The sequence below is a fragment of the Nycticebus coucang genome, chromosome 4 (assembly GCF_027406575.1).
Source record: "Nycticebus coucang isolate mNycCou1 chromosome 4, mNycCou1.pri, whole genome shotgun sequence".
NCBI lineage: Eukaryota > Metazoa > Chordata > Mammalia > Primates > Lorisidae > Nycticebus > Nycticebus coucang.
In genome coordinates this window covers 91,465,939-91,491,981 of record NC_069783.1, presented here as the reverse complement: position 1 = coordinate 91,491,981, position 26,043 = coordinate 91,465,939, and the positions used below count along the sequence as shown (strand labels likewise).

Below are 26,043 nucleotides of genomic sequence, written 5' to 3'. Positions count from 1 at the left end.
CACGATCAGTTGGTCAGAATTGATACCTGGGGGGAACTGACTTGCCATTGTTGACCTAGACATATACAGGATCCAGAAGTTAGGATGACTGTGAGTCAAAAGCCAGCTAGGAGGCCAGGGATTGTAAGAGCAGTAGGGTAAAGGGCAGGTGGTGAGGCTGGCTGAGCAGAACTGTGGGTGGGAAGGAGGCAGTAACTTGAATTCATCAGAACTTCAGTCTACACAGCACTTTCACTGAATGCCTGTAACTTTTGAGGTAGAAGTGACTCACCTTCATATCAGATGAGGAAATGGAAGCCCAGAGAAGTATATGCACCTGGCATCATCTAGTGTAGTGGCTGCTGTTTTGGTCACCTGGCAGACACACGTTCTCTGTGTAACAGGCCTTGGGAATGTATAGGTAAGCACAGGCCTTAGATCAGATTCTCTCCTGAAAGTATCCTTGAGCTGGACTCCTGGGACAGAAAGCAGTTGGTGATGCATGTGGCCAGGTGATTAGCCACTGGCTAGAGGTGGGGGGACCCCTGATTTCTAGCACTTGCTGAGTTCTTTTTTTTTTTTTTTTTGAGATAGTCTCAATCTCAAGCTGTTGCCCTGGGTAGAGTGCCATGGCATCATAATAGCTCACAGCAACCTTCAACTCTGAGCTCAAGCAATCCTCTTGCCTCAGTGTTTTTAATTTTTAGTAGAGACAGAGTCTCGCTCTTGCTCAGGCTGGTCTCAAGTCTGTGAGCTCAAGCAATCCACCCGCCTTGGCCTCCCAGAGTGCTAGGATTACAGATATGAGCCACTGCACCCAGCCCACTTGCTGACTTCTTTTTTTTTTGTAGAGACAGAGTCTCACTGTACCGCCCTTGGTAGAGTGCCGTGGTGTCACACGGCTCACAGCAACCTCTAAGTCTTGGGCTTACGCGATTCTCTTGCCTCAGCTTCCCGAGCAGCTGGGACTACAGGCGCCCGCCACAACGCCCGGCTATTTTTTGGTTGCAGTTTGGCCGGGGCTGGGTTTGAACCCGCCACCCTCGGTATATGGGGCCGGCGCCCTACTCACTGAGCCACAGGTGCCGCCCATCACTTGCTGACTTCTGAAGGAGTGTAGATATCCCTGCTTGGCCTACTTCAAGCTCCTAGCAGGCACCATTGAATGCAGAGTTGGGAAGAGATGCCCATAGGCCAGCTCATCAATAGCAGTGCCCCAGAGAGGGGGTGGTCTGTGGTCACCCCAGTGCCCTAGTCTGGGCATTAGCTCTTCCTGCAGCTCTGTGAGTTACTCAGGCTCTCTCCTGCCAGAGTCAGGGTTTGTTTCTGTTGCTTTCAAGTAAAAGGCCCAAGAACAGTCTCTGATACACAAACCATGTGGGGGAGTCAGGCTTCAAGGGCTTGTGTTCTGGCTTCCAGCTTCTTGATCTTTCCTTTCTGTCCATTGTCCCCTCAAGGGCAGGGCGCCAAGGCCCACAGGTGATGGGAATCCCAGACACACTAAAAAACCCCAAGATGGGAAGGAGCCTTGGAAGAGTCCAAGCAGTGGCAGGCGGTGGAGGGCAGGGTCCCTCTGGCTTGGGGAGGAGCGCTGGTCTCCCTGTCCAAGGAGCAATAGCCATTGCTCGGGCCCAGAAAGTGGTCCCATGTGGTCAGAAATTCTGGTGTTTTTTTGTTTTTTTTTGAGAGTCTCAAGCTGTCACCCTGGGTAGAGTGCTGTGGCGTCACAGCTCACAGCAACCTCAAACTCTTGGGCTTAAGCAATTCTCTTGCCTCAGCCTCCCAAGTAGCTGGGACTATAAGCACTTGCCACAATGCCCAGCTCTTTTTTGTTGTTGCAGTTGTTATTGTTGTTTTAGCTGGCCCGGGCCAGGTACCAACCTGCCAGCCTCAGTGTATGTGGCCAGCGCTCTAGCCACTGAGCTATGGGCACCGCCAGAAGAAATTCTGTTTTCTATACAGCAAACTAATATTCAGTTTTTCTATATGAAGTCTGATTTTTAAATACCAGCAACTATATTTAAAAAAACATTTAAACATCTCAGCCCACTGTTAGCAGCCTCTGATCTCGAGTCTGTGTCTTTGCTAAGCCATGGACATCTCTTACTTACCTGCCAGGGCTCCTGGCTGCCCCTCTGGCACTTCCCCAGACCACACCCATGCAGTCCCCTCCAGTGTAGTCATTTCTCCACTGCTCTGAAGGAAGAAGGTGAGGCTCTTCTTGCTGCCATAGCCTGTTGCCACCCTGCGCCTTTCTTTTCCACTCCCCATCACTCTGGCCCTGGCCTACTTGCTTCCCCAATACCATTGCTGTCCTCATGTGTGGTGATCCTTGGGCTCCTCACCTCCTGGCCTCCCCTCCTCTACTCAGTCCTATGAACATGCCCAACACCTGTGATGACTTCAGCCAGCCCTCTGATCTCCCCAGCAGTCCCTTGGTCCCTAAGCTCGTCCCTGGCTTAGATTCCACAGCCCTCTGTGGCTTCCTGCACCCACATCAGATTGCTGTGCCTCTCTGCTGCACCAGCCCCTGGTTGAACTCCCACTCAGGGGCATCCAGCTGAGTCTGCACCCAGCTGGCTGCCTGGTATCGCTGACTCCTGAGCCACTGACCTCAAGTTCAGCCTCTTGCTTTCCAAGTCACTTCCCCTCCTTGGGCTTGCTCCACTCAGTGAGCTCAGTTGTTCCCCTTCTCCCTTCACCGCAGACCTCCAAAACCTTGGTCCCCATCCCCACTCTTTGCTTACAGCAGCACTGGCTGGGCTCTACCACACTGTGTCTTCTCCTGGGAATCGTGAGGAGTGAATGAGAACTGTGTAAAGCTAGCACACCAGGGCTTCGAGGCCCAGAGCCCCAGAGGTTTTCCAGGAAGCATGACCTACAGGCAACATCTTCTGTGGCGCCCCTGCCCAAGACAGAGACATGCTACAGGGAAGGTGCATTCTCCAGACTGGCCTCCAGAGGGCGCCACAACCACAGCGCTGTGCCTTCTGCGCCCAAGTCCTAGAGCCAGGCGCCTGTCCACCTTTGTTCCAGGGCCAGACCAATGTTGCTTTGCAGCTGAAGGGGACCCAGCAACTCCTCCCTGCCTCAGGTAAAATCCTGCTCACAACAGGTAGCTCTCACCTCCCCTCTGTCCAGGAGATCAGGTCAAATGACCCACAGCCCAGTGCTCAGGGTGTTTGTCAGCAGGCTGGGCAGAACTCAGTCCCTTCCTTATTCTTCATCAATCACAGGGGCTCTGGAGGCTTGAAGAGGTGAGCTCCACGCAGATGTGTGTGCGTGTGTTGGGGGGGAGCGGGGTTGGGAGTTCAGGGCTAGTCACAGATTCTCAGGCTGGCATCTTGAAATCTCTCAGAATGGAAGCAGGAAATTGGAGATGCCCCTGCAGAGCTGAGAGTGCTCACATCAGCGGGGACCACTACTCCCTGCCCACCCCATCAGGGGCCTCACTTGGAGAGCACCTGTGCCTCAGCCCCCTCCACAGGCAGTTCTTGGAGGAGGAGGCTGGATAAGGTGGCCTTTCTGCCCTCACACCTTACTCCCTGGTGCCAGGCATGTTGCATGTTCCCCAACCTAGGCTGTATCCTGGATGGTGGCCCTGGGCTAGCAAGACCCCTCCCACCCCTGGCCTTGATCTCCCCACTCATTAACTAAGGAGGTCACACTAGATTGTCCCTCCTATGGCCTGAGGTCACAAGCATCTCTGCAGCCATAGCCTCTGAGGGCAGGGTGAGTTCTAGTGGCACAAGGGACACCTGCAGCCCTGGCATTTGGCCAACAGTGGCCCCACTTTCCCAGAGACAGGTGTGAAGCTGCTCTGAGAACAGGCTGCCTGTGGAGGGACACCTCTGACAGGCCCCTGCTCCCCACCTGAGCCTGCAGGAAGGAGGGCATCAGACTGCAGGGCTTGTGTGTGGGCCTCCTGGACACTTCCTGACCTGTTTTATAATGCAGATGCTGAGGCCCAGACTGGCCCTTTCATTCCCTTTACCCCCAGCTCTTCCCATTCAGTGGGCCTTCCTGGCTGGGCAAGAGGATCACGCAGCCCCACAAGTCCACCAACTTGGGCTTCCTAGTCACACTCTCAACTCCCTGGAGCTCTAGTAACAGCCACAGGGCTTGTCCTGATGCCCCAGGGTCCTGTAGCTCAGCTGAGGACACTGGAGTCACACTGTGTCTATGGCCTACCCTGCTCCTAGCCTGCTGGGGCAATCTAGGAAAGTCATCTACCCTCTCTGAGCCTCAGACTCCCATCTGCATAACAAGGCAATAGGCAGCTGCCTAGAGCTTAATTAGGAAAGCAGGTTGAAGGAACAGGACTGGAGCAGAGCCTGAGCAGAAGGCTAAGGCTTGCTTTGGGCCCACTCTTCAGGGGCTGGGGCCTTCAGGTCTATCTCCCTGACTCCCCCACTGGCAGCCCCACCCACAAGCTTGTCCTGTCTTAGCTGCCCTTTCAAAGGTCCACATGATGCACAAGTTGGAGGTGGGTAGATTCACATTGGTGTCTTTTTATTGGACTTTCCATGGGTAACTTGAATGCCTGAGCTGCCAGCCAGCTCCCAGCTGCCAATCCTGCACCTTCTTTCCTAAGCAGCTCCTTGAGACAACACTGTTTTCCAATTGTCTTCCTCCTTACATCAGGCTGCCTGGCTAGCAGCATGACCCAGGGCTCTTGGTTCGTGTGATCTAGCCCTGACCCGAGTCCCTGCTCATTCTAGGCCATGGCAGACCCTCTGCAGGGCAGCCCATCACAACGCTGTCTGCTGTGACCTACAGCTTGGTGTTGAGATGGAAGAAGTGGGGTGCTGCATAGGTTGTGACTGGTGGTGCATGCCAGGCAGACGAAGCTGGGCAAAGTCTGTGGCGGAGGGCACTGTTGAAGGATGCAGGGGGAAAGTGCATCAGGCCAGTGGCCATAGGTGATGGGCCTGTAGTGGCCAGAAAGTGGGCTGGGAAGGCCGGGATGACCAGGGGGCTGAAGGGGAGCGTGGTCTGGCCTTTTAAGGGGTCTGGGGTGCTGGCAAAGTTCAGTGGACAGCGCAGCATGGTGCCCCTGTAGGCTTCTGGGGGGGCAGGCCCCAGAGCAGGGCCCAGCAGGCAGGAGACGGCCAGGCCAGGCCCTGCGGGTTTGGTCCCACACTCTTTGGCGTCCACTTCCTTAAGAAAGGGAGACACTGCACGCAGTTTTTTGCCACCATGGGCAAAGCTGTCTTCCTCCAGGCTGCGCTTATTGCTGAGGCCTGGGCTGCTGGGGAAGGTGGGTGGGGGAACAGAGCTCTCAGCTGGAACTTTGGCCATGGGGGATACCCAGCAGGCTTTGGGTTTGGGGTAGAGGCTGCCCTTCCTGGAGCCGCCTCTGTGGAATGCAGAGGGGCGGTTGGCATCACCGCCCCATACCAGCTTGGGCTCTTTGACTGACAGCCCCTCCTTTTTGCTGGGAGGCCCCAAGAGCACCCCATCTTTAAGCCTGGAGAAGAAGTCCTGGGGGTGCTGGCTGACAGGCTTCAGGACCTCGGTGGGACAGGTATGGAAACAGCCTGTGAAGATGGGGGCTGCCGGGCAGGGGCCCATCTGAGCCTCCTCCCTGAGGCTGCCGCTGGGGGGCTGCAATCCCTCCTGAGGGGTCAGCTGGTACCTGGAATTCTCAGCCAGCCCTCCTGGGCTCCGGGGACTCTTTGTGGGGTGAATGGCTGCGGATGCCTGGGGCTCCTTGTTGGGGCTGCCCTCCCCATGGCGACAGCCCTCCTCCTGGCACTGCAAGGCCTCTGCCTTGCTCACTTGGGCCAGGAGCTTCTTTTTGGCCAATGGTGACATGATGCCATGTGTCCCTTTGCAGAAGCTGGACAGGAGCCGCTTGTAGGCCTCAGGGCAGCCACTGGCACCCACAAAGGGAAGAGAGGGCCCAGAGGGTGGGCCTAGCTGTTCTGTGCTGTCCCTGGGGGGCTCCTGGCTGGAAAGTGGTGGTGGTTCTGTGACATCTGTTTTGGTCTTTCCTGACATCATCTATAATGAGAAAAAGCCATGCCTCAGGACAGGGCATGAGCCATGCACCCTGACCTGGGCACCTGGTGACACTAGGGTCTTGGGAGTGCCCAGGGACCTCTGCTAGCCTTTGTAGCACCCACGTGCAAAATTTTCAAAAGGTGCCTTGTCCTCTGTGTGGACACTGTCTGGGGTCAGGATATGGGGCCTAGGAGATGGGTTGTAGGTTGGAGCTCAGACCCTACTCTCACAGCCATTTACAGAGAACCTGGAGCCCCTCTAGATCCTGCCCAGGGAGCAAATTCTGGGTGTTCTGAGCAGCCTCAGTGAAGGCAGTGGAGGGAGCTACAAGAGGTGCACACGAGAGGGCTGGGCGCTCACCTGGTCCACCTGCTGCTCCTCCCTGACCTTCTTCAGCCTTTCGGTGGCGGTGGCAAAGTCATCCCCTCGCTGCTCCTTGGCCATCTTGTATTGTTTCCTGGGCTTGGAGGGAGGCAGGGGCTTGTCATCCTCCCCCTTCAGGTGCCGCACATATGGGAGAACCAGCCTGGGGAAGAGTCAGGCAGGTTGCCAGGAGGCCATGCCATCCCCACGTCTATGCTCCCTGGGTCCCCCTCCCTTCCTGACCGCACACAACGCTGGCCCTGATGGGATAGAGCACAGCCTGCCCTGCTGGTCCCGCCTCTTCCTCTGTACTTGCACGCTCAGCCAAAGTCCCTCAGAGGAGGGCCTGGGTGTCCTATACCCGGGGTCCTGTGGTGGCCACCCCACTGTACCTCTCATAGTGGCGGCGTGTGCAGGTGGCTGCGCTGGTGCTGCCGGGGCTGCCCCCTAGCTCATCATATACGTTCTTCCAGAGGCGGCGACCTGTCACCTGCAAGGGCACCAGGTGAGTGCTCAGTGGGTGGGTGCCCCCTGGCTGCGGGGTCTTCTCAGTTCTGGGTCCCCTTCTGGGGATCAGGCCAGGACTGCGGTTCTGCAGCTGCCTCTCCAGCAGCTGGCAAGTCGGGAAGTCCAAGGGGACTGCCAGGAGGCCAGTAGAAGGCTAGCCCAATCAGCTTTCTCAGCACGGGGTGGGAAGAATAGATGGGGAAGCGAGGAGGAAAACCTGCCTTGAACAGCAGAGTACCTGCAAGGCAGGCCTCTCCTTCCCCCAGCAGGCAAGGGCAGGATTGGGGATTGAGCTCTCCCTTCTGTCTGACAAGGATTGCTGAGCTGGGTGGCCCCTTGCCACTGACCCTACAGGGAGGTGCCTTCCTTACCAGCTCGTAGGCTCCCAGCTTCTCTACTGCCTTGTAGATTTTCCACAGGTTAACTGGAGGAAAGAGGAACAGGTCTGTCAGTCTGTCCCTCTGGTGGCCAAGCAGACAGCACACACCCAAGCAGGGCCATTGACATGGATGGGCAGGCTGGGCCTAGTGCACAGGAGGCCCAGTGGCCAGTGGGGATGGAAATTCAGCTCCACCCAGCCCCAAGCATGGAAGGGGGAATCCTGTTTGCAACCCTTGCAGGCTAGCAGCCTCCAGGGCTACCCAGAGTGGAGGTACCTGCCTGGTACCCTGCCTTGGTAGGGTCCCCTGCTAAGCCCCCCCTCCCTGCCTGTACCCCAGGAACGCACTCTGTTTGAAGCCAAGATGGGGCACCCTCTCGATGGGTGTGTGTCGCTCCTTCATGAACTTGTAGAGGCTGACCAGGAAGGCCTGCTCCTCCTCCCGCTCCCCGCCTGCCTCGGGGGAGTCCTGGGGAAAGAACAGGAGGCATTGGGATGGGCCCCAGTTAGTGGGTGGCTGGGGACATGCAGAAACCACTGCCTGTGGGGAGGAAAAAGGTACCTGCTCCAACCTCAGGCTCTCCAAGAACACCCAGCCCACTGCTCTGGGCTGGAGTGACTGTTCTGGGTCTGACAGACACGAGTAACAGCTCTTGGTGCCCGACAGCCCCAGTACAGGGCCTGGAGTCCAGGACCTCCTCAGAGACCTGGCAGCTCCAGAGGCGGCTAAAGGTACAATCCCCAGCCTTCTCCAGGCCGAGATCACTTCATCTGGCTCTTAGTTTTGTTACATTTGTATCTTACTTAGCTCCTCTGCACCACTGTGAGCTACCACAAGGCAGGCTCTGTGTCCCCAGGGCCCCTGTGATGAAAGATGAAGGAACAAAGATATCTAGCTCTGTGGGGCCACTCTGCCAAGCCTGAGTCCACCATGCCTCTGCCGTGGTGGCCTCCCTCTCTGACCCACTGGCTTGCCATACTGAACCTAGAGAGTAGAAGCTCTGGGTGTCTACTGGCACAGTGCTGTCAAGTACCTGGGACTTTCGTTTGCCAGTTCCAGAGGGACAATTCCTGCTGAAGCTTCATTTGACAGGGGGGTCAGGGCAGTGGGTTATGGCTGGGTTGGGGCTGAGGGTCCAGGGCCCACATCCTGACCCAAGGTAGGCTCGTGATCAGAGAGCACACAGCTCACAGAAGCACATAAACTACGTGGGCCTAGAACAGCCAGAATGTGTTCCGATTTTACTTCTTTTTTTTTTTTTTTAGTTGTAAATATTTTCTACAATATTTCAATATTTTTAATGTATTAAAGACCTTTGATAATAAATGACACACAAACTTATGTGTCATCTATGAAGTTGTAACACACTGGAGACGCAGATGGCTGGTTTGGGGCAGACCCCTCACACACCACTGCTCATGTGAATCTGCCCTTCTAGTCCTCTTCTCTGAGTTCCAGGTAGACCATTCCATTTGCAACTCACTTTTCTACATGAATCAGGATATTTTCTCCAGATTGTGCCACGAAAGCAAATGGCCAAAATGAGTGGAAGCTGAGGCTGACTGTGCTACTAAAATGCCATCTACAAACCCCCCTTCAGATTCTGTGCTCATCAAAATAGCCTTGTTGAGCTCACCAAGTGACTTCCTATGTCCGTGTTATAAATGTGGAAGGATGGATGTAATGCAGTTTTACATTACAGATTGGTGCTTTTGTCTGTTTAATGGATCGGGGTGTCAGGTCATCTTCATCTGAAAAACAGGTCCTGCTACAAAAATTAAGACTGAAACCCTCTGCCACAGGTGGTGGGTGAGTTCCCCCACTGCCTGCCAAGGTGGGGTTAGAGGGACACATCTCCCTTCTGAGGGCCTGGTGAGTCTCCAGGTTTACCTGGAGTCTGAGCACAAGTGAAGGTGGCAGGGAAGTGCCCCCAAGGGAGTCACCAAACTCACCTCCAGTTGGATGGGGCTCTGGCTCCTGCTCTGCTCACCATCAGGTTTAGGAGATTCAGGTGGGTCTAGGGGGTCACCCTCCTCTGATTGTTTCCTTTTCCCTTTGACAGGGGGTGCTGCAAAGAGGGCGGTGGAAGGGGGAGAGAGAGCTCATGAGATACAGGTAGGGAGGACAGGTGACCAAGGAGAGGTCCCCTACCCTCAGTTGGAATTGGCCAGGGGAAAGGGGTGTATACCTGGCTGCACACGGGCTGTCCCTGTGCGTGCACACGCTGCTCCTGCTGGCTCTCCTCACCTCACCTCCAACCCAGCCCTGCCTGCTCCACACCTGCCTCTCTCTCTTCTCTCCTCTTCTCTGGCCCTTTCCCCACATCTTTGAGGGAAACCACCCTGGAGTCGGTCAGAGGGAGCCAGGGCTGGGCCACAGTGCTTAGGGAAACCCTGTCTCCAAGCCCACTCCACGTTCAGGCACAGAGTTTCACAGCAGCTCACTCTCACCCGGGCAGCTGCTGAGGGTCCCCTGTCTCTGGGCCCCCAAAGCACCATAGGCGGCACCTGGACAGAATTTCTTCCAAGAATAACTAAGAAGAGAGGAAGTGCCCATTTGTGACACATCTGACTTTTCCCTGAGCACCTGCAGAATTGTGACTGCCCTCAATTAGGCCACAGGCTCTACTGACCTCTAAGGGTCCTGGTGACCCTTTAGGTCTCAGCTGACAAGTCTCTTGCTCTGGGTGGCCTTTGCCAGCCCCAAGCCAGGTGTAACTCCTGCCTTTCTCATCACCTCAGCTCTTCACAGCCACCCTGATGGAGCTGCCTGCCACTCATCTGGCTCTCTGAAAGCTCTGTGAGGCCTCCCGGCACCCGCACAGAGAAAGTGCCAGTAAGCTGGGATGCGTGATGCTCATGATAGCCCTACGTGGGGGGCAGGAGCCATGGCCCCTGTTTGACTAAGGGCCACCGTGTGCTGATGACAACACCTCTGCCACCGCAAAAAACACAACCATTGGAAACTGCCTCAGGCCATGTGGCAGCTGATCCACACCAGGAACCCACAACTTTTGACGACCTTTCTTTTTTCCCTTTTTGTTACTCTAGCATGGACTGTGCCATACTCCTGGTTCACTCCGGCTCAGGAGAGTCTTACTGCTGGGAACCTGTGAGACTTCCCCTTTATCTGAGATTAAAAAAAAAAAAAATTTTTTTCTCAGGAAAAATAAACCCATACCAATGTGACCCAGGAGGCCAATGGAACCCAGAGGCACCTGGGGTTAGAATCTTCACTAATAGAGTGGTCTCTCCTTTGGTAGTTGTTCATATAAGTGCTATGAAGCCCGCAACTACTCTCTCACATGGTGTGGGCCCTTGGCTCTGTGTCCCTGGCTCTTTTACACACAGAAGTACCTTGAATATATTGTGGGTTCAGCTCCACACTACTGTGATAAAGCGAGTATCACAATAAAACTAATCTCACAGATTTTTTTGGTTTCTCAGTGCATATAAAAGTTATATTTGGCTGGGTGTGGTGGCTCACACTCACAGGTTCGAGATCAGCCTGAGCAAAAGTAAGACCCCACCTCTAAAAATAGCCAGGCGTTGTGGCAGGCACCTGTAGTCCCAGCTACTCGGGAGGCTCAGGCAAGAGGATTGCTTGAGCCCAAGAGTCTCAGGTTGCTATGAGCTATGATGCCATGGCACTCTACTAAAGGCGAAAAGTGAAATAATGTCTCAAAAAAAAAAAAAAAAGTTATGTTTACACTGTGGTTTATAAAGTATGCAGTCGCACCATGTCCAAAAAAACAACATAAAAAAAACCAACATACATATCTTTTTTTTTTTTGTAGAGACAGAGTGTCACATTATGCCCTTCGGGTAGAGTGCCATGGCATCACACAGCTCACAGCAACTTCCAACTCCTGGGCTTAAGCGATTCTCTTGCCTCAGCCTCCCGAGTAGCTGGGACGACAGGAGCCCGCCACCATGCCCAGCTATTTTTTGGTTGCAGTTCAGCCGGGGCCGGGTTTGAACCCGCCACCCTCGGTATGTGGGGCCAGCGCCTTACCGACTGAGCCACAGGCGCCGCCAACCAACATACATATCTTAATTTAAAAATTCTTTATTGCTGACTAGGGTGAGGACGGCAGAGGGCAAAGACTAGAGCAGCTACAAGTTTGGATTACAAGTCTGGTTTTTAAGTGCGTTGGTGCAGCAAATTTCAAGGCTAAGAGAGATAGACTGCCTCTGATCCGTGCAGGAAGAAGAAACAGGAAAATAAAACTCAACATGGAAAAAGTCCCTCAGGAAAACAAAGTTGAGGAGCCAGCCCCAGTGAAGAATGAAGAAGCAGCTGGTCCTTTAGAAGGTGAAGGGCAGGAGCGTGGAGGAAATGTTAGAAGGGATTGGGTTCCACCAGCACAGGACTTTGGAGAGGCTGCGCCTAATAGGCTTGCTGATAACACTGATTTGATAGATGGAGATGCAGATGATATGGAACGGTTCATGGAGGAGATGAGAGAGCTAAGGAGGAAAATGAGGAGCTTGCTGATAACACTGATTTGATAGATGGAGATGCAGATGATATGGAACAGTTCATAGAGGAGATGAGAGAGCTGAGGAGGAAAATGAGGAGCTTGCTGATAACACTGATTTGATAGATGGAGATGCAGATGATATGGAACGGTTCATGGAGGAGATGAGAGAGCTAAGGAGGAAAATTAGGAGCTTGCTGATAACACTGATTTGATAGATGGAGATGCAGATGATATGGAACGGTTCATGGAGGAGATGAGAGAGCTAAGGAGGAAAATTAGGAGCTTGCTGATAACACTGATTTGATAGATGGAGATGCAGATGATATGGAACGGTTCATGGAGGAGATGAGAGAGCTAAGGAGGAAAATTAGGAGCTTGCTGATAACACTGATTTGATAGATGGAGATGCAGATGATATGGAACGGTTCATGGAGGAGATGAGAGAGCTAAGGAGGAAAATTAGGAGCTTGCTGATAACACTGATTTGATAGATGGAGATGCAGATGATATGGAACGGTTCATGGAGGAGATGAGAGAGCTAAGGAGGAAAATGAGGAGCTTGCTGATAACACTGATTTGAAGATGGAGATGCAGATGATATGGAACAGTTCATGGAGGAGATGAGAGAGCTAAGGAGGAAAATGAGGAGCTTTCTGATAACACTGATTTGATAGATGGAGATGCAGATGATATGGAACAGTTCATGGAGGAGATGAGAGAGCTAAGGAGGAAAATGAGGAGCTTGCTGATAACACTGATTTGATAGATGGAGATGCAGATGATATGGAACGGTTCATGGAGGAGATGAGAGAGCTGAGGAGGAAAATGAGGAGCTTCAGTTGAGAGACAGTCTGCGCATTCTTCTAGGAGACCCCCCTCACCATGATCATCATGATGACTTTTGCCTTATGCCTTGAATCTTGAGATTAATAATTATAAGCCCTCTCTGCTTTGAAAACTTGCATTTTCCTGATAGACCTTTAATGTGAACCTTTTGATGTTCTTCTGCCATTTTCTGATTAGAGATATCATTTTGACCCAGTCTGTAAGTTCTTTTGTCAACAGGGGAGTTTCATCAACTTGCATGAAAACGTGTTTATCACATATTATCACAATGTTAATAAAGCAATTAAAAAATCAGTTATAGATATATTATCTCATTTAAAAGCATGCATATTTACACTATATAAAATATAATACATGTGCAATAAATATAGATTAAAATCAGAATGTGTTATTTATATGTAGTATAGTTATTGGTACTCTTTATTTTTTCTTGATTGTCTGTTTTTCCAAAATGAATGCACATATATTATATGTGTCAGAAAAGAAGAAGCAAGGAATCTGCTAATCAGTTTATAAATGGAATAGGAGGGCAATCAATAAATACTTGAAACACACACAAAAAAAAAATAAAAATACTTTATTGCTGAAAAATGCTAATGATCATCTGAGCCTTCAAGGTGTAATCTTTTTGTTGACAGAGGGTCTTGTGTCCGTGTTGATGGGTGCTGAATGATTAAGGTAGGGGGTTGCTGAATGTTGGGGTGGCTGTGGCAATTTCTTAAAAAAAAAAAAAGACAAAAAGGAAGTTTGCCAAAATAAAAATAAAAAATGAAGTTTGCCATATCGATTAACTCTTCCTTTCACGAAAAACTTCCCTAAAGCAAGGGATGCTGTTTGATAGCCTTTTACCCAGAGGAGAACTTCTTCCAAAATTGGAGCTAATCCTCTCAAACTTTGCCACTGCTTTATCAGCTAAGTTTATGTAATATTCTTAGTCCTTTGTTGTCATTTCAACAATGCTCACAGCATCTTCACCAGGAGTAGATTCCATCTCAAGAAACCACTTTTTTTTTTTTTTTTTTGTAGAGACAGAGTCTCACTTTATGGCCCTCGGTAGAGTGCCGTGGCCTCACACAGCTCACAGCAACCTCCAACTCCTGGGCTTAGGCGATTCTCCTGCCTCAGCCTCCCGAGTAGCTGGGACTACAGGCGCCCACCACAACACCCGGCTATTTTCTTTTTGGTTGCAGTTTGGCCGGGGCTGGGTTTGAACCCGTCACCCTCAGTATATGGGGCCGGCGCCTTACCGACTGAGCCACAGGTGCCGCCCAGAAACCACTTTCTTTGCTCATTCACATGAAGCAACTCCTCCTCCTTTCATGTTTTATCATAACATCACAGCAATTCATTCTCATTTCCAGGATCCAATTCTAATTCTAGTTCTCTTGCTGTTTTCTCCTCATTTGCAGCACCTTCCTCCACAGAAGTCTTGAACCCCTCAAAATCACATATGTGGATTAGAATCAACTTTTCCCAAATTCCCATTAATATTGATATTTTGATCTCTTCCTACAAATGATGATGTTCTTAATGGCATCTAGAATGATAAATTCTTTCCAGGAGGTTTTCAACTGACTTTGCCCAGATCCATCAGAGGAATCACTATCTATGGCAGCTACAGCCTTAGAAAATGTATTTCTATTTTTTTTTTTTTTTTTTGTAGCGACAGAGTCTCACTTTACTGCCCTTGGTAGAGTGCCATGGCGTCACACGGCTCACAGCAACCTCCAGCTCTTGGGCTTATGTGATTCTCTTGCCTCAGCCTCCCGAGCAGCTGAGAGAAAATGTATTTCTTAAATAATAAGGCTCGAGGCTTGGCTCCTGCAGCTCAAGAAGCTAGGGCGCCAGCCACATACACCAGAGCTGGCAGGTTCAAATCCAGCCTTGGCCCGCCAAACAACAATGACAACTACAACCAAAACATAGCCAGGCGTTGTGGTGGGCACCTATAATCCCAGCTACTTGGGAGGCTGAGGCAGGAGAATCCCTTGAGGTGACACAAGGCACTACCCAGGTGACAGCTTGAAGCTTTGTCAAAAAAAAAAAACGGGTAGCACCTGTGGCTCAGTGAGTAGAGCGCCGACCCCATATACCAAGGGTGGTGAGTTCAAACCTGGCTCTGGCCAAACTGCAACAAAAAAATAGCCGGGCATTGTGGCAGGCGCCTGTAGTCCCGGCTGTTCGGGAGGCTGAGGCAAGAGAATCGCCTGGGCCCAGGAGTTGGAGGTTGCTGTGAGCTGTGTGACGCCACAGCACTCTACTGAGGGCGATAAAGTGAGACTCTATCTCTACAAAAAAAAAATAATAATAATAATAACTATAAGGCTTGAAAGAAAATTTACTCCTTGATCCATGGGCTGCAAAACAGATGTTTTGCAGAGCTCTTTGGTGACCATGTAGATGCACTGTTAATGAGAAGTAATATTTTGAAAGGTTTGTTTTTTTTTCTGATCAGTAGATTTTAAGAGTGAACTTAAAATAGTAAACCATGCTGCAAACAGAGTTGCTGTCATCCAGGCTTTGTTTTTCCATTTGTAGAGCACAGACAGAATAGAATTAGCATAATTCTTTAGGGATCTGGGATTTTTGAAATGGTAAATGAGCACTAGCTTCAACTTAAAGTCACCAGCTGCATACCCCTAACAAGAGAGTCAGACTGGGGGATGGCCGGTTGGTGTAGGAGTCAGAACACACACAACATGGATCAAGTATGCTGTCTTTTTTTTTTTGGCCAGGGCTGGGTTTGAACCCGCCACCTCCGCATATGGGACCGGCGCCCTACCCGCTGAGCCACAGGCGCCGCCCCAAGTATGCTGTCTTATTTGGTTGTGGTCCATGGTGCCCCAAAACAATTACAATAGTATAACATCAAAGATCACACTGACTTCTCTCCAGTTACCTAGTTATGAAAGTCCTAGATAGAATCTTCTTCCAACATAAAGCTGTTTTTTCTACACTGAAAATACATTGTTTAGTGTAGCCACATTCATCACTGATCTACTGATCTTTGCTAAATCTCCTGGATAACTTCCTGCAGCTTCTACATCCAGCACTTGCTGCTTTGCCTTGTCTGTCTGTTTTGAGACAGAGTCTTACTCTGTCACCCTGGGTGCACTGCCATGCATCATAGCTGATAGCAATCTCAAACTTTTGGGTCAAGCAATCCTCCTGCCTCAGCCTCTCAAGTAGTTAGGACTATAGGTACCTGCCATGATGCTCAGCTAGTTTTTTTTGGTAGAGATAGGGTCTCATTCTTGCTCAGATGCGTCTTGAACTCCTGAGCTCAAAGGATCCACCTGCCTTGGCCTCCCAGAGTGCTGGGATTACAGGCACGAGCCACCACTCCCAGTTTGTATTTGAGACCATTTCTGTCTCTGTGGCCCTGAGTAGAGTGTAGTAGTGTCATCATAGCTCACAGCAATCTCAAACTCCCAACGATCCTCCTGCCTCAGCCTCCTGAGTAGCTGGGACCACAGGAGCACATTACCACAACTAGCTAATTTATTGTGTTTTTAGTAGAGATGGGGTCTTGCTCTGGCTCAGGCTGATCTTGAACTCCTGATCTCAAATGATTCTCCTGCTGTGGCCTTGCAGAGTGCTAGGTTTACAGGTGTGAGCCACCACTCCTGGCCTTCACCTTGTACTTTTACGTTACAGAAACAGCTTCTTTCCTTAAATCTCATAACCAATCTCTGCTAGCTTCCAATTTTTCTTCTGCAGCTTCCTCACCTCTCTCAGCCTTCGTAGAGCTGAACAGAGTTAGCACTTAGCTTCGGATTAGGTTTTGGCTTAAGGGAATGTTGTGGCTGGTTTGATCCTTCTATCTAGACCACTAAAACTTTCTTCATAGCACTTTCTTTTCATTCATGTGTTAACTAAAGTAGTACTTTTTAAAATTTCTTTCAAGCACTTTCTTTTGCATTCACAACTTGGCAAACTGGCTGCAGGAGACCTAGCTTTCAGCCTATCTCAGCTTTCAACATTCCTTCCACTAAGTTTTATCATTTTAAGTTTTTGATATAAAGTGAGAGATGTGCAACTCTACCTTTCACTTGAACATTTAGAGGCCATTGTAGGGTTTTGTTGTTTTTTAGACAGAGTTTCACCCTGTTGCCCTAGGTAGGGTCCCATGGCGTCACAGCGTATAGTAACCTCAAGCTCTTGGGCTTAGGCGATTCTCTTGCCTCCACCTCCCAAGTAGCTGGGACTACAGGTGCCCGCCACAACGCCCAGCTATTTTTTTGTTGCAATTTGGCCAGGGCCGGGTTTGAACCTGCCACGCTCGGTATATGGGTATATGGGGCCGGCGCCCTACTCACTGAGCCACAGGTGCCACCCCATTGTAGGGTTATTAATTGGCCTCATTACAATATTGTTGTGTGTCAAGGAATAGAAAGGCCAGAGAAGAGAGGGAGAGACTGGGGGATGGCCGGTTGGTGTAGGAGTCAGAACACACACAACATGGATCAAGTATGCTGTCTTATTTGGTTGTGGTCCATGGTGCCCCAAAACAATTACAATAGTATAACATCAAAGATCACTCACTAGGCTTGGTGCCCGTAGCACTGGTTACAGCGTTGGCCATATGCACTGAGGGTGGTGGGTTCAAACCTGGCCCGGGCCTGCTAAACAACAATGACAATTGGAACAAAAAAATAGCAGGGCATTCTGGCAGGTGCCTGTAGTCCTAGCTACTTGGGAGGCTGAGGCAAGAGAATTACTTGAACCCAGGAGTTTGAGGTTGCTGTGAGTTGTGATGCCACAGCACTCTACCGTGGGCGATATAGTAAGACTCTGTCTCAAAAAAAAAAAAAAAAAAGGGGTCAGTGCCTATGGCTCAGTGAGTAGGGCGCTGGCCCCATATACCGAAGGTGGCGGGTTCAAACGCAGCCCTGGCCAAAGTGCAACAAAACAATAGCTGGGTGTTGTGGTGGGCACCTGTAGCCCCAATTACTCGGGAGGCTGAGGCAAGAGAATCCCCTAAACCCAAGAGCTGGAGGTTGCTGTGAGCTGTGATGCCAAGGCACTCTACTGAGGGCGACAAAGTAAGACTCTGTCTCTAAAAAAAAAAAAAAAAAAATCACTCACTAATCACAGATCTCCTCAACAGATATAATAACAATGAAAAAATTTGAACTATTGCAAGAATTACCAAAACGTGACACAGACATGAGGTGAGCACTGGTGACATGTTGTTGCCACAAACCTTCCATTTGTATAAAAGGACTATCTGCAAAGTGCAAGAAAGTGATATCCTGGTATGTTCTCACATTTAGTCCCACAAGAGACCCCTTTTCAAAAGAGGGAAATTGAAGCCAGAAAAATTAAGTTGCTTGCCTCGCTGGGCAACCAGGATTCAAAACAAAGTCTGTCTGACCAGCAGGCTGCTAGGGTTACTATCCACATTTGCAAAACCTTGATGAAGAGTCCAAATAAGCCAGAAAAGACACCAGTCCTAAGGCTTGTCTCACATGGCCGATCTCCAGAAATAATAGTTACTAACAACTGACCCATCAGACATACTTTTCCAACCAAGTCCTTGGGTGACTCAGTGCCTCAGGCTGACCTTCTGTGAATGGGAGAGAAAGGCCATTCAGTCCTTTGCTAATTCTCTGTGAATTCCCAAAGTCTTCCAGGTCCCTGGGGTCCCTCTTCCTACTGGCTCACCTCCTTTCTCCCTGCACACTGCACTCTGCTTGCATACCCTCTCTCCCTTAACTCCCGTTCATCAGGACCTCAGCATCAAAGGACCCTCTGAATATCTGTGTGTGACCTGAAAACTTGCTGTGTGATCCAGGCACATCCCTTCTCCCTGAGCTTCAGAAAAGCAAGGTGGTTGGAACAGTGTCCATTAGCATCACCTGGAGAACTATTTTAAGACACTAATGGCTGGGCCCTACCCAGAGTCTGATTTAAGTTCCCACGTGGGACATCAGAGTTAAAGCCCCCCAAGGAAGCCCAGTGGGCAGCCAGGTTAAGAATCATGGGGTCAGGCTCGGCGCCAGTGGCTCAAGCAGCTAAGTCGCCAGCCACATACACCTGAGCTGGCGGGTTGGAATCTAGCCCGGGCCCGCCAAACAACGATGGCTGCAACCAAAAAATAGCAGGGCATTGTGGCAGGCGCCTGTAGTCCCAGCTACTTGGGAGGTGGAGACAGGAGACTCACTTGAGCCCAGGAGTTTGAGGTTGCTGTGAGTTATGATGTCACAGCACTCTACGCAGGGCAACAGCTTGAGGCTGTCTCAAAAAAAAAAAAAAAAAAGAATCATGGGGCCAGAGGATCCCTAGTCCCTTCTGTTTGGTTCTAGACTTTGTGAGTTCTGCCTAGGTTACACTCAGGGGAAATCTTCCGGAGTTAGGCACTTGGGTTACCTGGAAAGGAGGTCAATAATCCAAGCTGTTTAACCCCAGATGGGAACAGGATAGAGCTGTTGCCTTAAGCCACAAAGGGCAACACTCTTTATCTGTGTCCAGCCAAGTCCTCAAATGAACTTGGCCTCCATTCTTACCCAGCCAGAGCCTTCTGAGCTGGGCTCCCCCAACTGTAGCCTTAGCTGAGTGAGAGGGGAGAATCCTCTCCCTCTTTCTCCAGGGTACCTTCCGTCCTGCCATTGGTGCCCTAATTCTCCCCTTCCCCTGACCATTTACAGATCAGGGTTCTAGTAAATCTTCACTTGTAAAAAGAGTTCTGCTATGAAAAGTTAAGTTTGAAAACTGTTGCCATAGACACTGGGCATATCTTCCTGCCTGCCAGCTCCCAGATCTCAGACCTCCCAATGAATAGCAGTGCTGGGCCCCTCTTCCGGTGCTGCAGGGCCAGGAAGGGGTTTATGAGGCCCAAGGCCCAGTCTCCCAGCTCACAGGCAGGGGAAGCCCACCTGCTCTGCATGACTGCTGCTGCCATGAAGCACCAAGTTCCTTTCTTGCTCCAAGCTTGTGCGTGTTGATCCCTCCCTGCACAACTCCTTGGAGGTCCTATTTGTAACCAGGGAGGTGGATCCAATGATAAAAAGAAAACTGCTCTCCCCAAGAATGTAGGGTGCCAGCCACATACACGGGGACTGGCGGGTTCAAACTCGGCCCGGGCCTGCCAAACAACGACAACTATAAGAAAAAACTAGCTGGACATTGTGGTGGGCGCCTGTAGTCCCAGCTACTCAGGAGGCTGAGGCAAGACATTGCTTAAGCCCAAGAGTTTGAGGTTGCTGTGAGCTATGACTCCATGGCACTCTACCAAAGGTGACAAGTGAGACTCTGTCTCAAAAAGAATGTCTTTCAGACATGAGTTTTTTCCATCCAGGAAATAATAATGATAATAATAGTGATGACTATTTCATTGTTTTAACACATCTGCAATCTATTCTGGTATAAGGTATGAGATAGGGATCCTAACCATCTTTCCCCCCATTGGTTAGGGGGTCCCAGTATTGACTGAGAGACTCCATCCCCCAATGATTTGAAATGCTACTTTCCCCACAATCTCAGTGCTTACAAGGAACACATCTGGGACTGTTCTAGTCTGTTTCATCCACTATGGAATGCTGGCACCTATGCACACTGTTTTAATTTTTGTAGCTTTATAAAACAAGTTACTATCCAGAGGGTAAGCCACCCAATAGTACCCTTGTTTTTTAAATATTCCATCTGAATTTTAGGATAACTTTGTCATTGCCATTCACTTAAAAATAAAAAACAACAACCCACCATTAGGGTTTTGACTGCATTTAAATCTAGAAACTACTTGGAGAAAAAGAATACCTTTACAGCATTGTGTCTTTTTTCAGGACCATGTGTCTCCAATGACTCAGAAGTCCCTCATGCAGTCTTCAGAAGTTCCTTCTTAAAGCTCTTGTGCCTTTCCTGTTGCCATTATTTCCTAGTTTGTGTTTCAAGTTTTGTGCAGCTAGATAATAAAGTACTGACAATGCTAAGACTGCACAAGCCCTCTCTGATTTCCTCATTTCACTGCTGAGAAGACTGAGAGAGGGCAGGTGGCTATATGAGAAAATGAGCCTGGGCCCTAGTGACCAGAGGTACCAATGGGTGTGGCAAGGAGCTGGGTCAGAAGCTTGCCCAAGGCCCTTCCTGTGTATGAATCTTATTTCTTTTCAACTCCATGCATGTGTCTGAGTCAAACTCAACTCCTAGATCCTAAAACTACAGCAGTGAAGAGGTTACTTTCAGTCCCGCATTCCAATAGAGCTGTGGTCTCCAACTGCGGTCCCCCCACCCACCAAGGACCAGTACCAGTTAGGAACTGAGCCGGACAACAGGAGGGGAGTGGTGGGTGAGTGAAGCTTCATCTGTATTTACGTCTATTCCCCAACACTCTCTAACACTGCCTGAGCTCCGCCTCCTGTCAGGTCAGTGGTGGCATTAGATTCTCACAGGATCATGAACCCTCCTGAACCCAACTGTAAATTAGCTCAGGGCTTCCACTGATTCTGCATTACAGTGAGTTGTAGGTTACTTCATTATACATTACAATGTAATAATAATAGAAATAAAATGTACAATAAATGTGATGCTCTTGAATCATTCCAAAACCATCCCCTCTACCTCCCAATTTTTCCCTCCATGGAAAAATTGTCTACCATGAAATAGGTCCCTGACACCAAGGGGACCTTGGTTGCTCCAGGTTGGGGACCACTGTGACAGAGGATGCTCCAGCAGGTCTACTTGTTCTCAAGTCATTCCCTACTTCCCTTTCTTTTTTTTTCTTTTTTTTTTTTTTGTAGAGACAGAGTCTCACTTTACTGCCCTCCAGTAGAGTGCCGTGGCGTCACACGGCTCACAGCAACCTCCAACTCTTGGGCTTATGCGATTCTCTTGCCTCAGCCTCCCGAGTAGCTGGGACTACAGGCGCCCACCACAACGCCCGGCTATTTTTTTGTTGCAGTTTGGCCGGGGCGGGGTTTGAACCTGCCACCCTCGGCATATGGGGCCGGCGCCCTACTCACTGAGCCACAGGCGCTGCCCCCTACTTCCCTTTCTATACTATTCATTTCACCACTCAAATCAGTCCTTTGGCTGGCCTTGGACTAGGCATCATGTACACTGTCTTATTCAATCTTCCTAACCACCTAGTGGGTATTATTTCCCCTTTTAACAGATATAATACCTGAGGCTCAGAGAGGTTCAGTGACTTGCCTGAGGTCACACAGCTTATCAGTGACAGAGATAGGATTCAGAACCATAGCAGACTGACTACTCCCAAACCCTGAGATCTAGAGGTTTTTTGTTTTGTTTTGTTTTAAGAAGGGTTCTTGCTATGTTACCCAGGCTTGACTCTGGGCTCAATTGCTCCACCCACCTCAACCTCCTTGTGGACAGAACTCTAGGTCACACTACTGTACCCAGCTTACAGGTTTGGGTTTTTTTCCCCCAAATGGGAACAGGGACACCCAAGTTCCTTATCTGTGCTCAAAGGGTACAAACTTGCCTGCTTTTCCTTAGTGAATCTGAGGCTCCCAGCTTTATTACCACAGTTGCTCTGCTAACACAAGCTGGTCTGCATTGACTGCTAAGGTAACCATGCCCTGGGATGTGAAGGGGCCTGTCACCCCTCAGAGAGGTGTAGCTGGGGGGCGGGCAGAGCCTCACCAGTGAATCAACTTCAGGGGTCCTCAAAGGGCCTATCATCTTTGAATAAGGAGTATTACATCCATAATCTTGAGGAAAGATATCGTAACTCCATAGTTATAGCTATAAGGAGGTGTCAAAACTGTTGATACATATTGAGATTCCTTTAAGAAACTGCCACCTCATCTGAGCAAATAGGGGCCAGCTTCTAGCTAGAGTTCAGCCTACCAAGGGAAGTGGGGAGGACTCCAAAGGGAGGAAGGTGAAGGTACTGTGTGTGGAGAGCCCAGTGGAGTGGAATCACTGAAGGCAAACTCAAGAGGTCTCATCCAGGCTTGCATAGGGGGTGTCACCAGGCCCCTGTGAATTCTGCCTCCTGCCTTGCTAGACAACGGGTTGACATCAGATGAGAGTGGGGCAAGAGGCGAGATGGGGCAGGGTTTTTTGGGCACCACACAGGTGCATCTTTTACCAAGTCAGTTATTGCTTCTGTACCACCAGTTCCTCATTTATCAAATGGGTGTGCTAGACTCGGTGGGCCCAATGTTCTAAGTAAAAGAAAGTCAGAAATGAGGCTTCCCTGACAAACCACAACTGAGCTTGGTAAGATCCGAAGCCTGCCTGTCTTGCTCACCCCCCCCAGGGTACCTCACTCACCCCACCCCCAACACAGGTACTCTAGAAACATCAGCCTCATAGAAGCAGGATAAACACACTTGATCTTATATGCCACTAATGCTCAGAGAGGGGCTGTGACTAGTCCAAGGCCACAGAGCCTTGAGTTTATGGGCCTGCCCCCCACCCCTTTCTCTTGCCCGCCCTACTCACCCTCCTGTGATGGGAAGGAAGTGACACTTCCTTTCATGAAAAGTCACTGACTGGGAACACTGCGTCAATTACCACAATAATGGTAACAGCAGCCTCAATAACAACCAGCAGACATTGCCCCACCCCCTCGCCTGAGGTTGTTGGCTTAAGTTTCTCCAAGCTTGAGCTGGAGCAGAAACAAAGAAGGCCTTTGAAGCAGCCAGTCCACTCTGTGGCCCAGAGCTGGCTGCCTGGTGGAGTCTCTGCGTGGGGCTTGCTCCAGTGGGTTGTTTGGGGAGGAGGGACCTGCCAAGGGCTGTGCTGCAGCCAGCAGTGAGGACAGAGGAGCTGCACATGGGATCCCCTCTAAACCGGGGTGCAGGGTACAGCTCACACCAAAGCCCAGCCTCAGTACATTAGCTAGGGGAGGTAGTTAAGGGGACAGTCTTGAAGTAATGGGGGCCAAGATAAGAGCCTTCAGAAGTTACAGAAAGAGATGGGGGTTGGAGGGGTCACCGACTGTGAGAGGCCCAACTCCCAAGCCCTCCTGGAGCTCCCTGTCTCTGTTTACCCAGTTCTGGGATGGATGCCTTAAAAGATCCTATTCTAGGATGGGACTGAACTCCCCACCCCAACTCTGGCTAATGTTTGATAGTAACAGAATAGCTCCCTCTGATTGTTTCCTAGGTTCCCATTCCATCTCTGGAGAAACAAGACTCAAAGATATTGAAAGACTTGTCTAAGATGTCACCCAAATGTTGAGACAGATTTTCTGAGGCCCTTTCTATGCTGCCATGCCAAGTTCTAGGCCCCAGGTGGGTCCCGGGACCCAGGATAGACTCTGAACCCTGGTGGTTGGACCCTTTAGCTGCCATCTCCTAACCCTCCTCCTCCGCATTAGGCACAGAGACCCAGACACTGCGTCAGTCAGTTACCAACAGCTAGGATCTGGTGGGGGCAAGAAGCACCTGTTATGTTCTCCTAGGCCCCGCAGACCCCTCCCGACCAGCCCAAGACTCCCCAAACAAAGGCACGCTGGGCTGGGCCAGAGTCAAGTTTGGGGCCCGCCTCGATCCTGCGCCCGGGAAGCCCCACTACGCCCGCGCGGAGGGGAGGGTGGCGCGACCCCAGCCTGGTGGCGACCCCTGGGCACTGAGGAGGGACCGACACGCGGCGCACGGGTGGCGCGGGTAGAACCTGCTGAACGCGAAGCCGCACACCTCCCTGCACACCACTGGCAGCTCGCGCTCCTGCTCTATCTTCCCGCTCCGCTCCCCGCCCGCCACCCTGTCCCTTCTGGAAACCCGAGGGAAAAGAAGAGGACAGACAAAAGAGAGTAAAGAGAGAAGCCAGGGGCTGGGGTGGGTGGACAGGAGACAGGCAGGGAAAGACCAGAGAAGAAGAGGGAAAAGAAAAGAGAAGAAGGGACAGGGGCGAGAAGCTGGTAACCGCCAAAAGATCGGTATATCCCTCGGCCGAAAGAGGAACAGTTGATTCTTCAAAGCGCCTTAAGCAAGTTCTTCAAAACCCGCGCGGTCCCTTTCAGGAAACGGCGGCCGCAGTGGAAAGCGCCCCGCGCGCGCCCACCCGACCCGGCGCCTCTTCTCGACGGCGCCGGCGGCTTCTGAGAACCCACGGGGATGTCACGGGGGCCGGGGAGGGGGCTGGGAGACAGAGAAAATGCTGCTGACAGCTGTCACAACAAATTAGCTGAGACCAGCTCGAGATTGAAACCGCAGCAGGAAGTGGGATGACAGAACCGTACAGGGCTTGGTAAATTTCAGGCAAGAGACGGCGAAAAGAGTTTCGAGATAAACGCCTGGGAAGCCCCTGACCGCTAAAACTTTTTATCTTTCCTTTTTTCGAAGAGCGCGTGCAGACATCCAGCCTTACCCCTCCCGCCCGGGTGAGGGGAGCTGGCGCCCCGGGCAGGGCTCACTCCCCGGTGCCCTCGCCCCGGAGCCCACCCCAGGACCCTCTCTGACCCCCAAAACCGCACCGACGGACAAGAGGGCTGGCCGAGACCCGGCGCCGATACTTGCGCCCTCCCAGCAGGGCCGTCGACCCTCGTCCCGGGCCGGGCCGCAGCGCCGCTTACCCATGGCCCGGCGAGGTCCCGCGGCGCCCGCCCTGGGACCCTCCGCCCGCGCGGCTCTCCGGACCCAGCACTCCCGGCGCTACTGGCTGGCAGCGGCGCTCGCCGGCTGCCTCCCCGCAGCTCCGCCCCGCCCGGGAACCGCCCCGCCCCGCTCCGCTCCTCCCTAGGCTCTCATTGGTGGGCCCAGGTCTTCGCAAGGGGACAGGAACCGCCCCCTGAGCCCGGGGATCTCTGGAAGTTGTAGTGCACCCCTCCTGCCCCGGATTAAAGACCGGACATTTGGAAAGGGTTCCTCACGTAGAGGGCCTGAGGCAGGACACCCATTGTTGCTTTGTGCCTTGGTTACCGTAGACACAGAACTAGAGCCTTGAAAAAATCCTACTTGCTCTCAGCAGGGCACTGAGAACTGGATGCGGTGAACAAAATGCTTCTGACTTTGACTTAAAAGTGGCCCTCTGAGCATTTCCCAACTCCTACCCAACCCAGTATAGGAGAGAGTGTTAGCTGAACAAGAACCAAACTAGAAAACTCCTTGCCTAGGCTCTGTAGGGTTTCAGAAATGCCTGGTGTCCCAGGCATGCCCATCCGTGCAGGCAGAGACTGGCACCTACAAGCTAAGCACCCCCAGCTGAGAGAGTTGAGGTGAGGTTTTGGGTGAATGGAAGCAAGAGGAGGTCCAGAGCCAGCCATAGCAGTGATTTAGACTTTGGGCCTGCTCTTCCATGTGCAGGCCATAGAGGGGGAAACTAAGGCTTAGGGAATTAGTCTTCGGGAGTGCCTAGCTGGGACTTAAACCGTGCTCCTAGCCCATAGTAGGTATACAGAAAGTTTTGTTGATTTTTTTTTTTTTCCACACAGGGCTTTGTTCTGTCACCTGGGCTAGAGTGCAGTAGCATCATCATAACTTAGCTCACTGCTATCTCAGAGACCAGGACTTTAAGTGATTCTCCCACCTCAGCCTCCTATGTAGCTGGGACTGCAGGCATGCACCA

General features: G+C 51.2%; 2 protein-coding genes across 3 annotated transcripts in view; one reads left to right on the top strand and one right to left on the bottom strand.

Annotated features, from left to right (window-relative positions):
* KANSL3 (KAT8 regulatory NSL complex subunit 3) overlaps positions 1-13,257 on the top strand; it is a 100,030-nt gene extending 86,773 nt beyond the window's left edge. The window contains exons 23-24 of the mRNA XM_053587367.1: positions 3,016-3,073; positions 11,442-13,257. Of these exons, the coding sequence (XP_053443342.1) occupies positions 3,016-3,073; positions 11,442-11,746 (363 nt within the window). The 3' untranslated portion in view covers positions 11,747-13,257. The remainder of the gene's footprint in view (positions 1-3,015; positions 3,074-11,441) is intronic.
* On the bottom strand, positions 1,094-25,176 carry ARID5A (AT-rich interaction domain 5A). Of its 2 annotated transcripts, XM_053587380.1 has the most exons (7): positions 25,052-25,176; positions 9,188-9,303; positions 7,583-7,703; positions 7,227-7,279; positions 6,741-6,838; positions 6,346-6,511; positions 1,094-5,985 (listed from the first exon to the last, which is right to left on the bottom strand). In XM_053587380.1, the coding sequence occupies exons 1-7, from the start codon at positions 25,053-25,055 to the stop codon at positions 4,753-4,755; spliced, it is 1,791 nt and encodes a 596-aa protein (XP_053443355.1). In that variant the 5' UTR covers positions 25,056-25,176; the 3' UTR covers positions 1,094-4,752. The 2 variants fall into 2 exon arrangements, with proteins under 2 accessions (XP_053443355.1, XP_053443356.1); XM_053587381.1 differs by lacking the exons at positions 7,583-7,703; positions 9,188-9,303; positions 25,052-25,176 and having other exon boundaries at positions 6,346-6,447; positions 7,227-7,242.
* Positions 25,177-26,043: the final 867 nt, after the last annotated feature.

Bases quoted from the DNA above. Each gene is read 5' to 3' on its own strand.
- ARID5A (XM_053587380.1), bottom strand. The intron at 6,839-7,226 runs GTAAGGAAGGCA...GTGCCCTTGCAG, and splicing joins AGCTGGGAGCCTACGAGCTG to GTGACAGGTCGCCGCCTCTG. The intron at 6,512-6,740 runs GTACAGTGGGGT...ACTCTTCCCCAG, and splicing joins ACACGCCGCCACTATGAGAG to GCTGGTTCTCCCATATGTGC.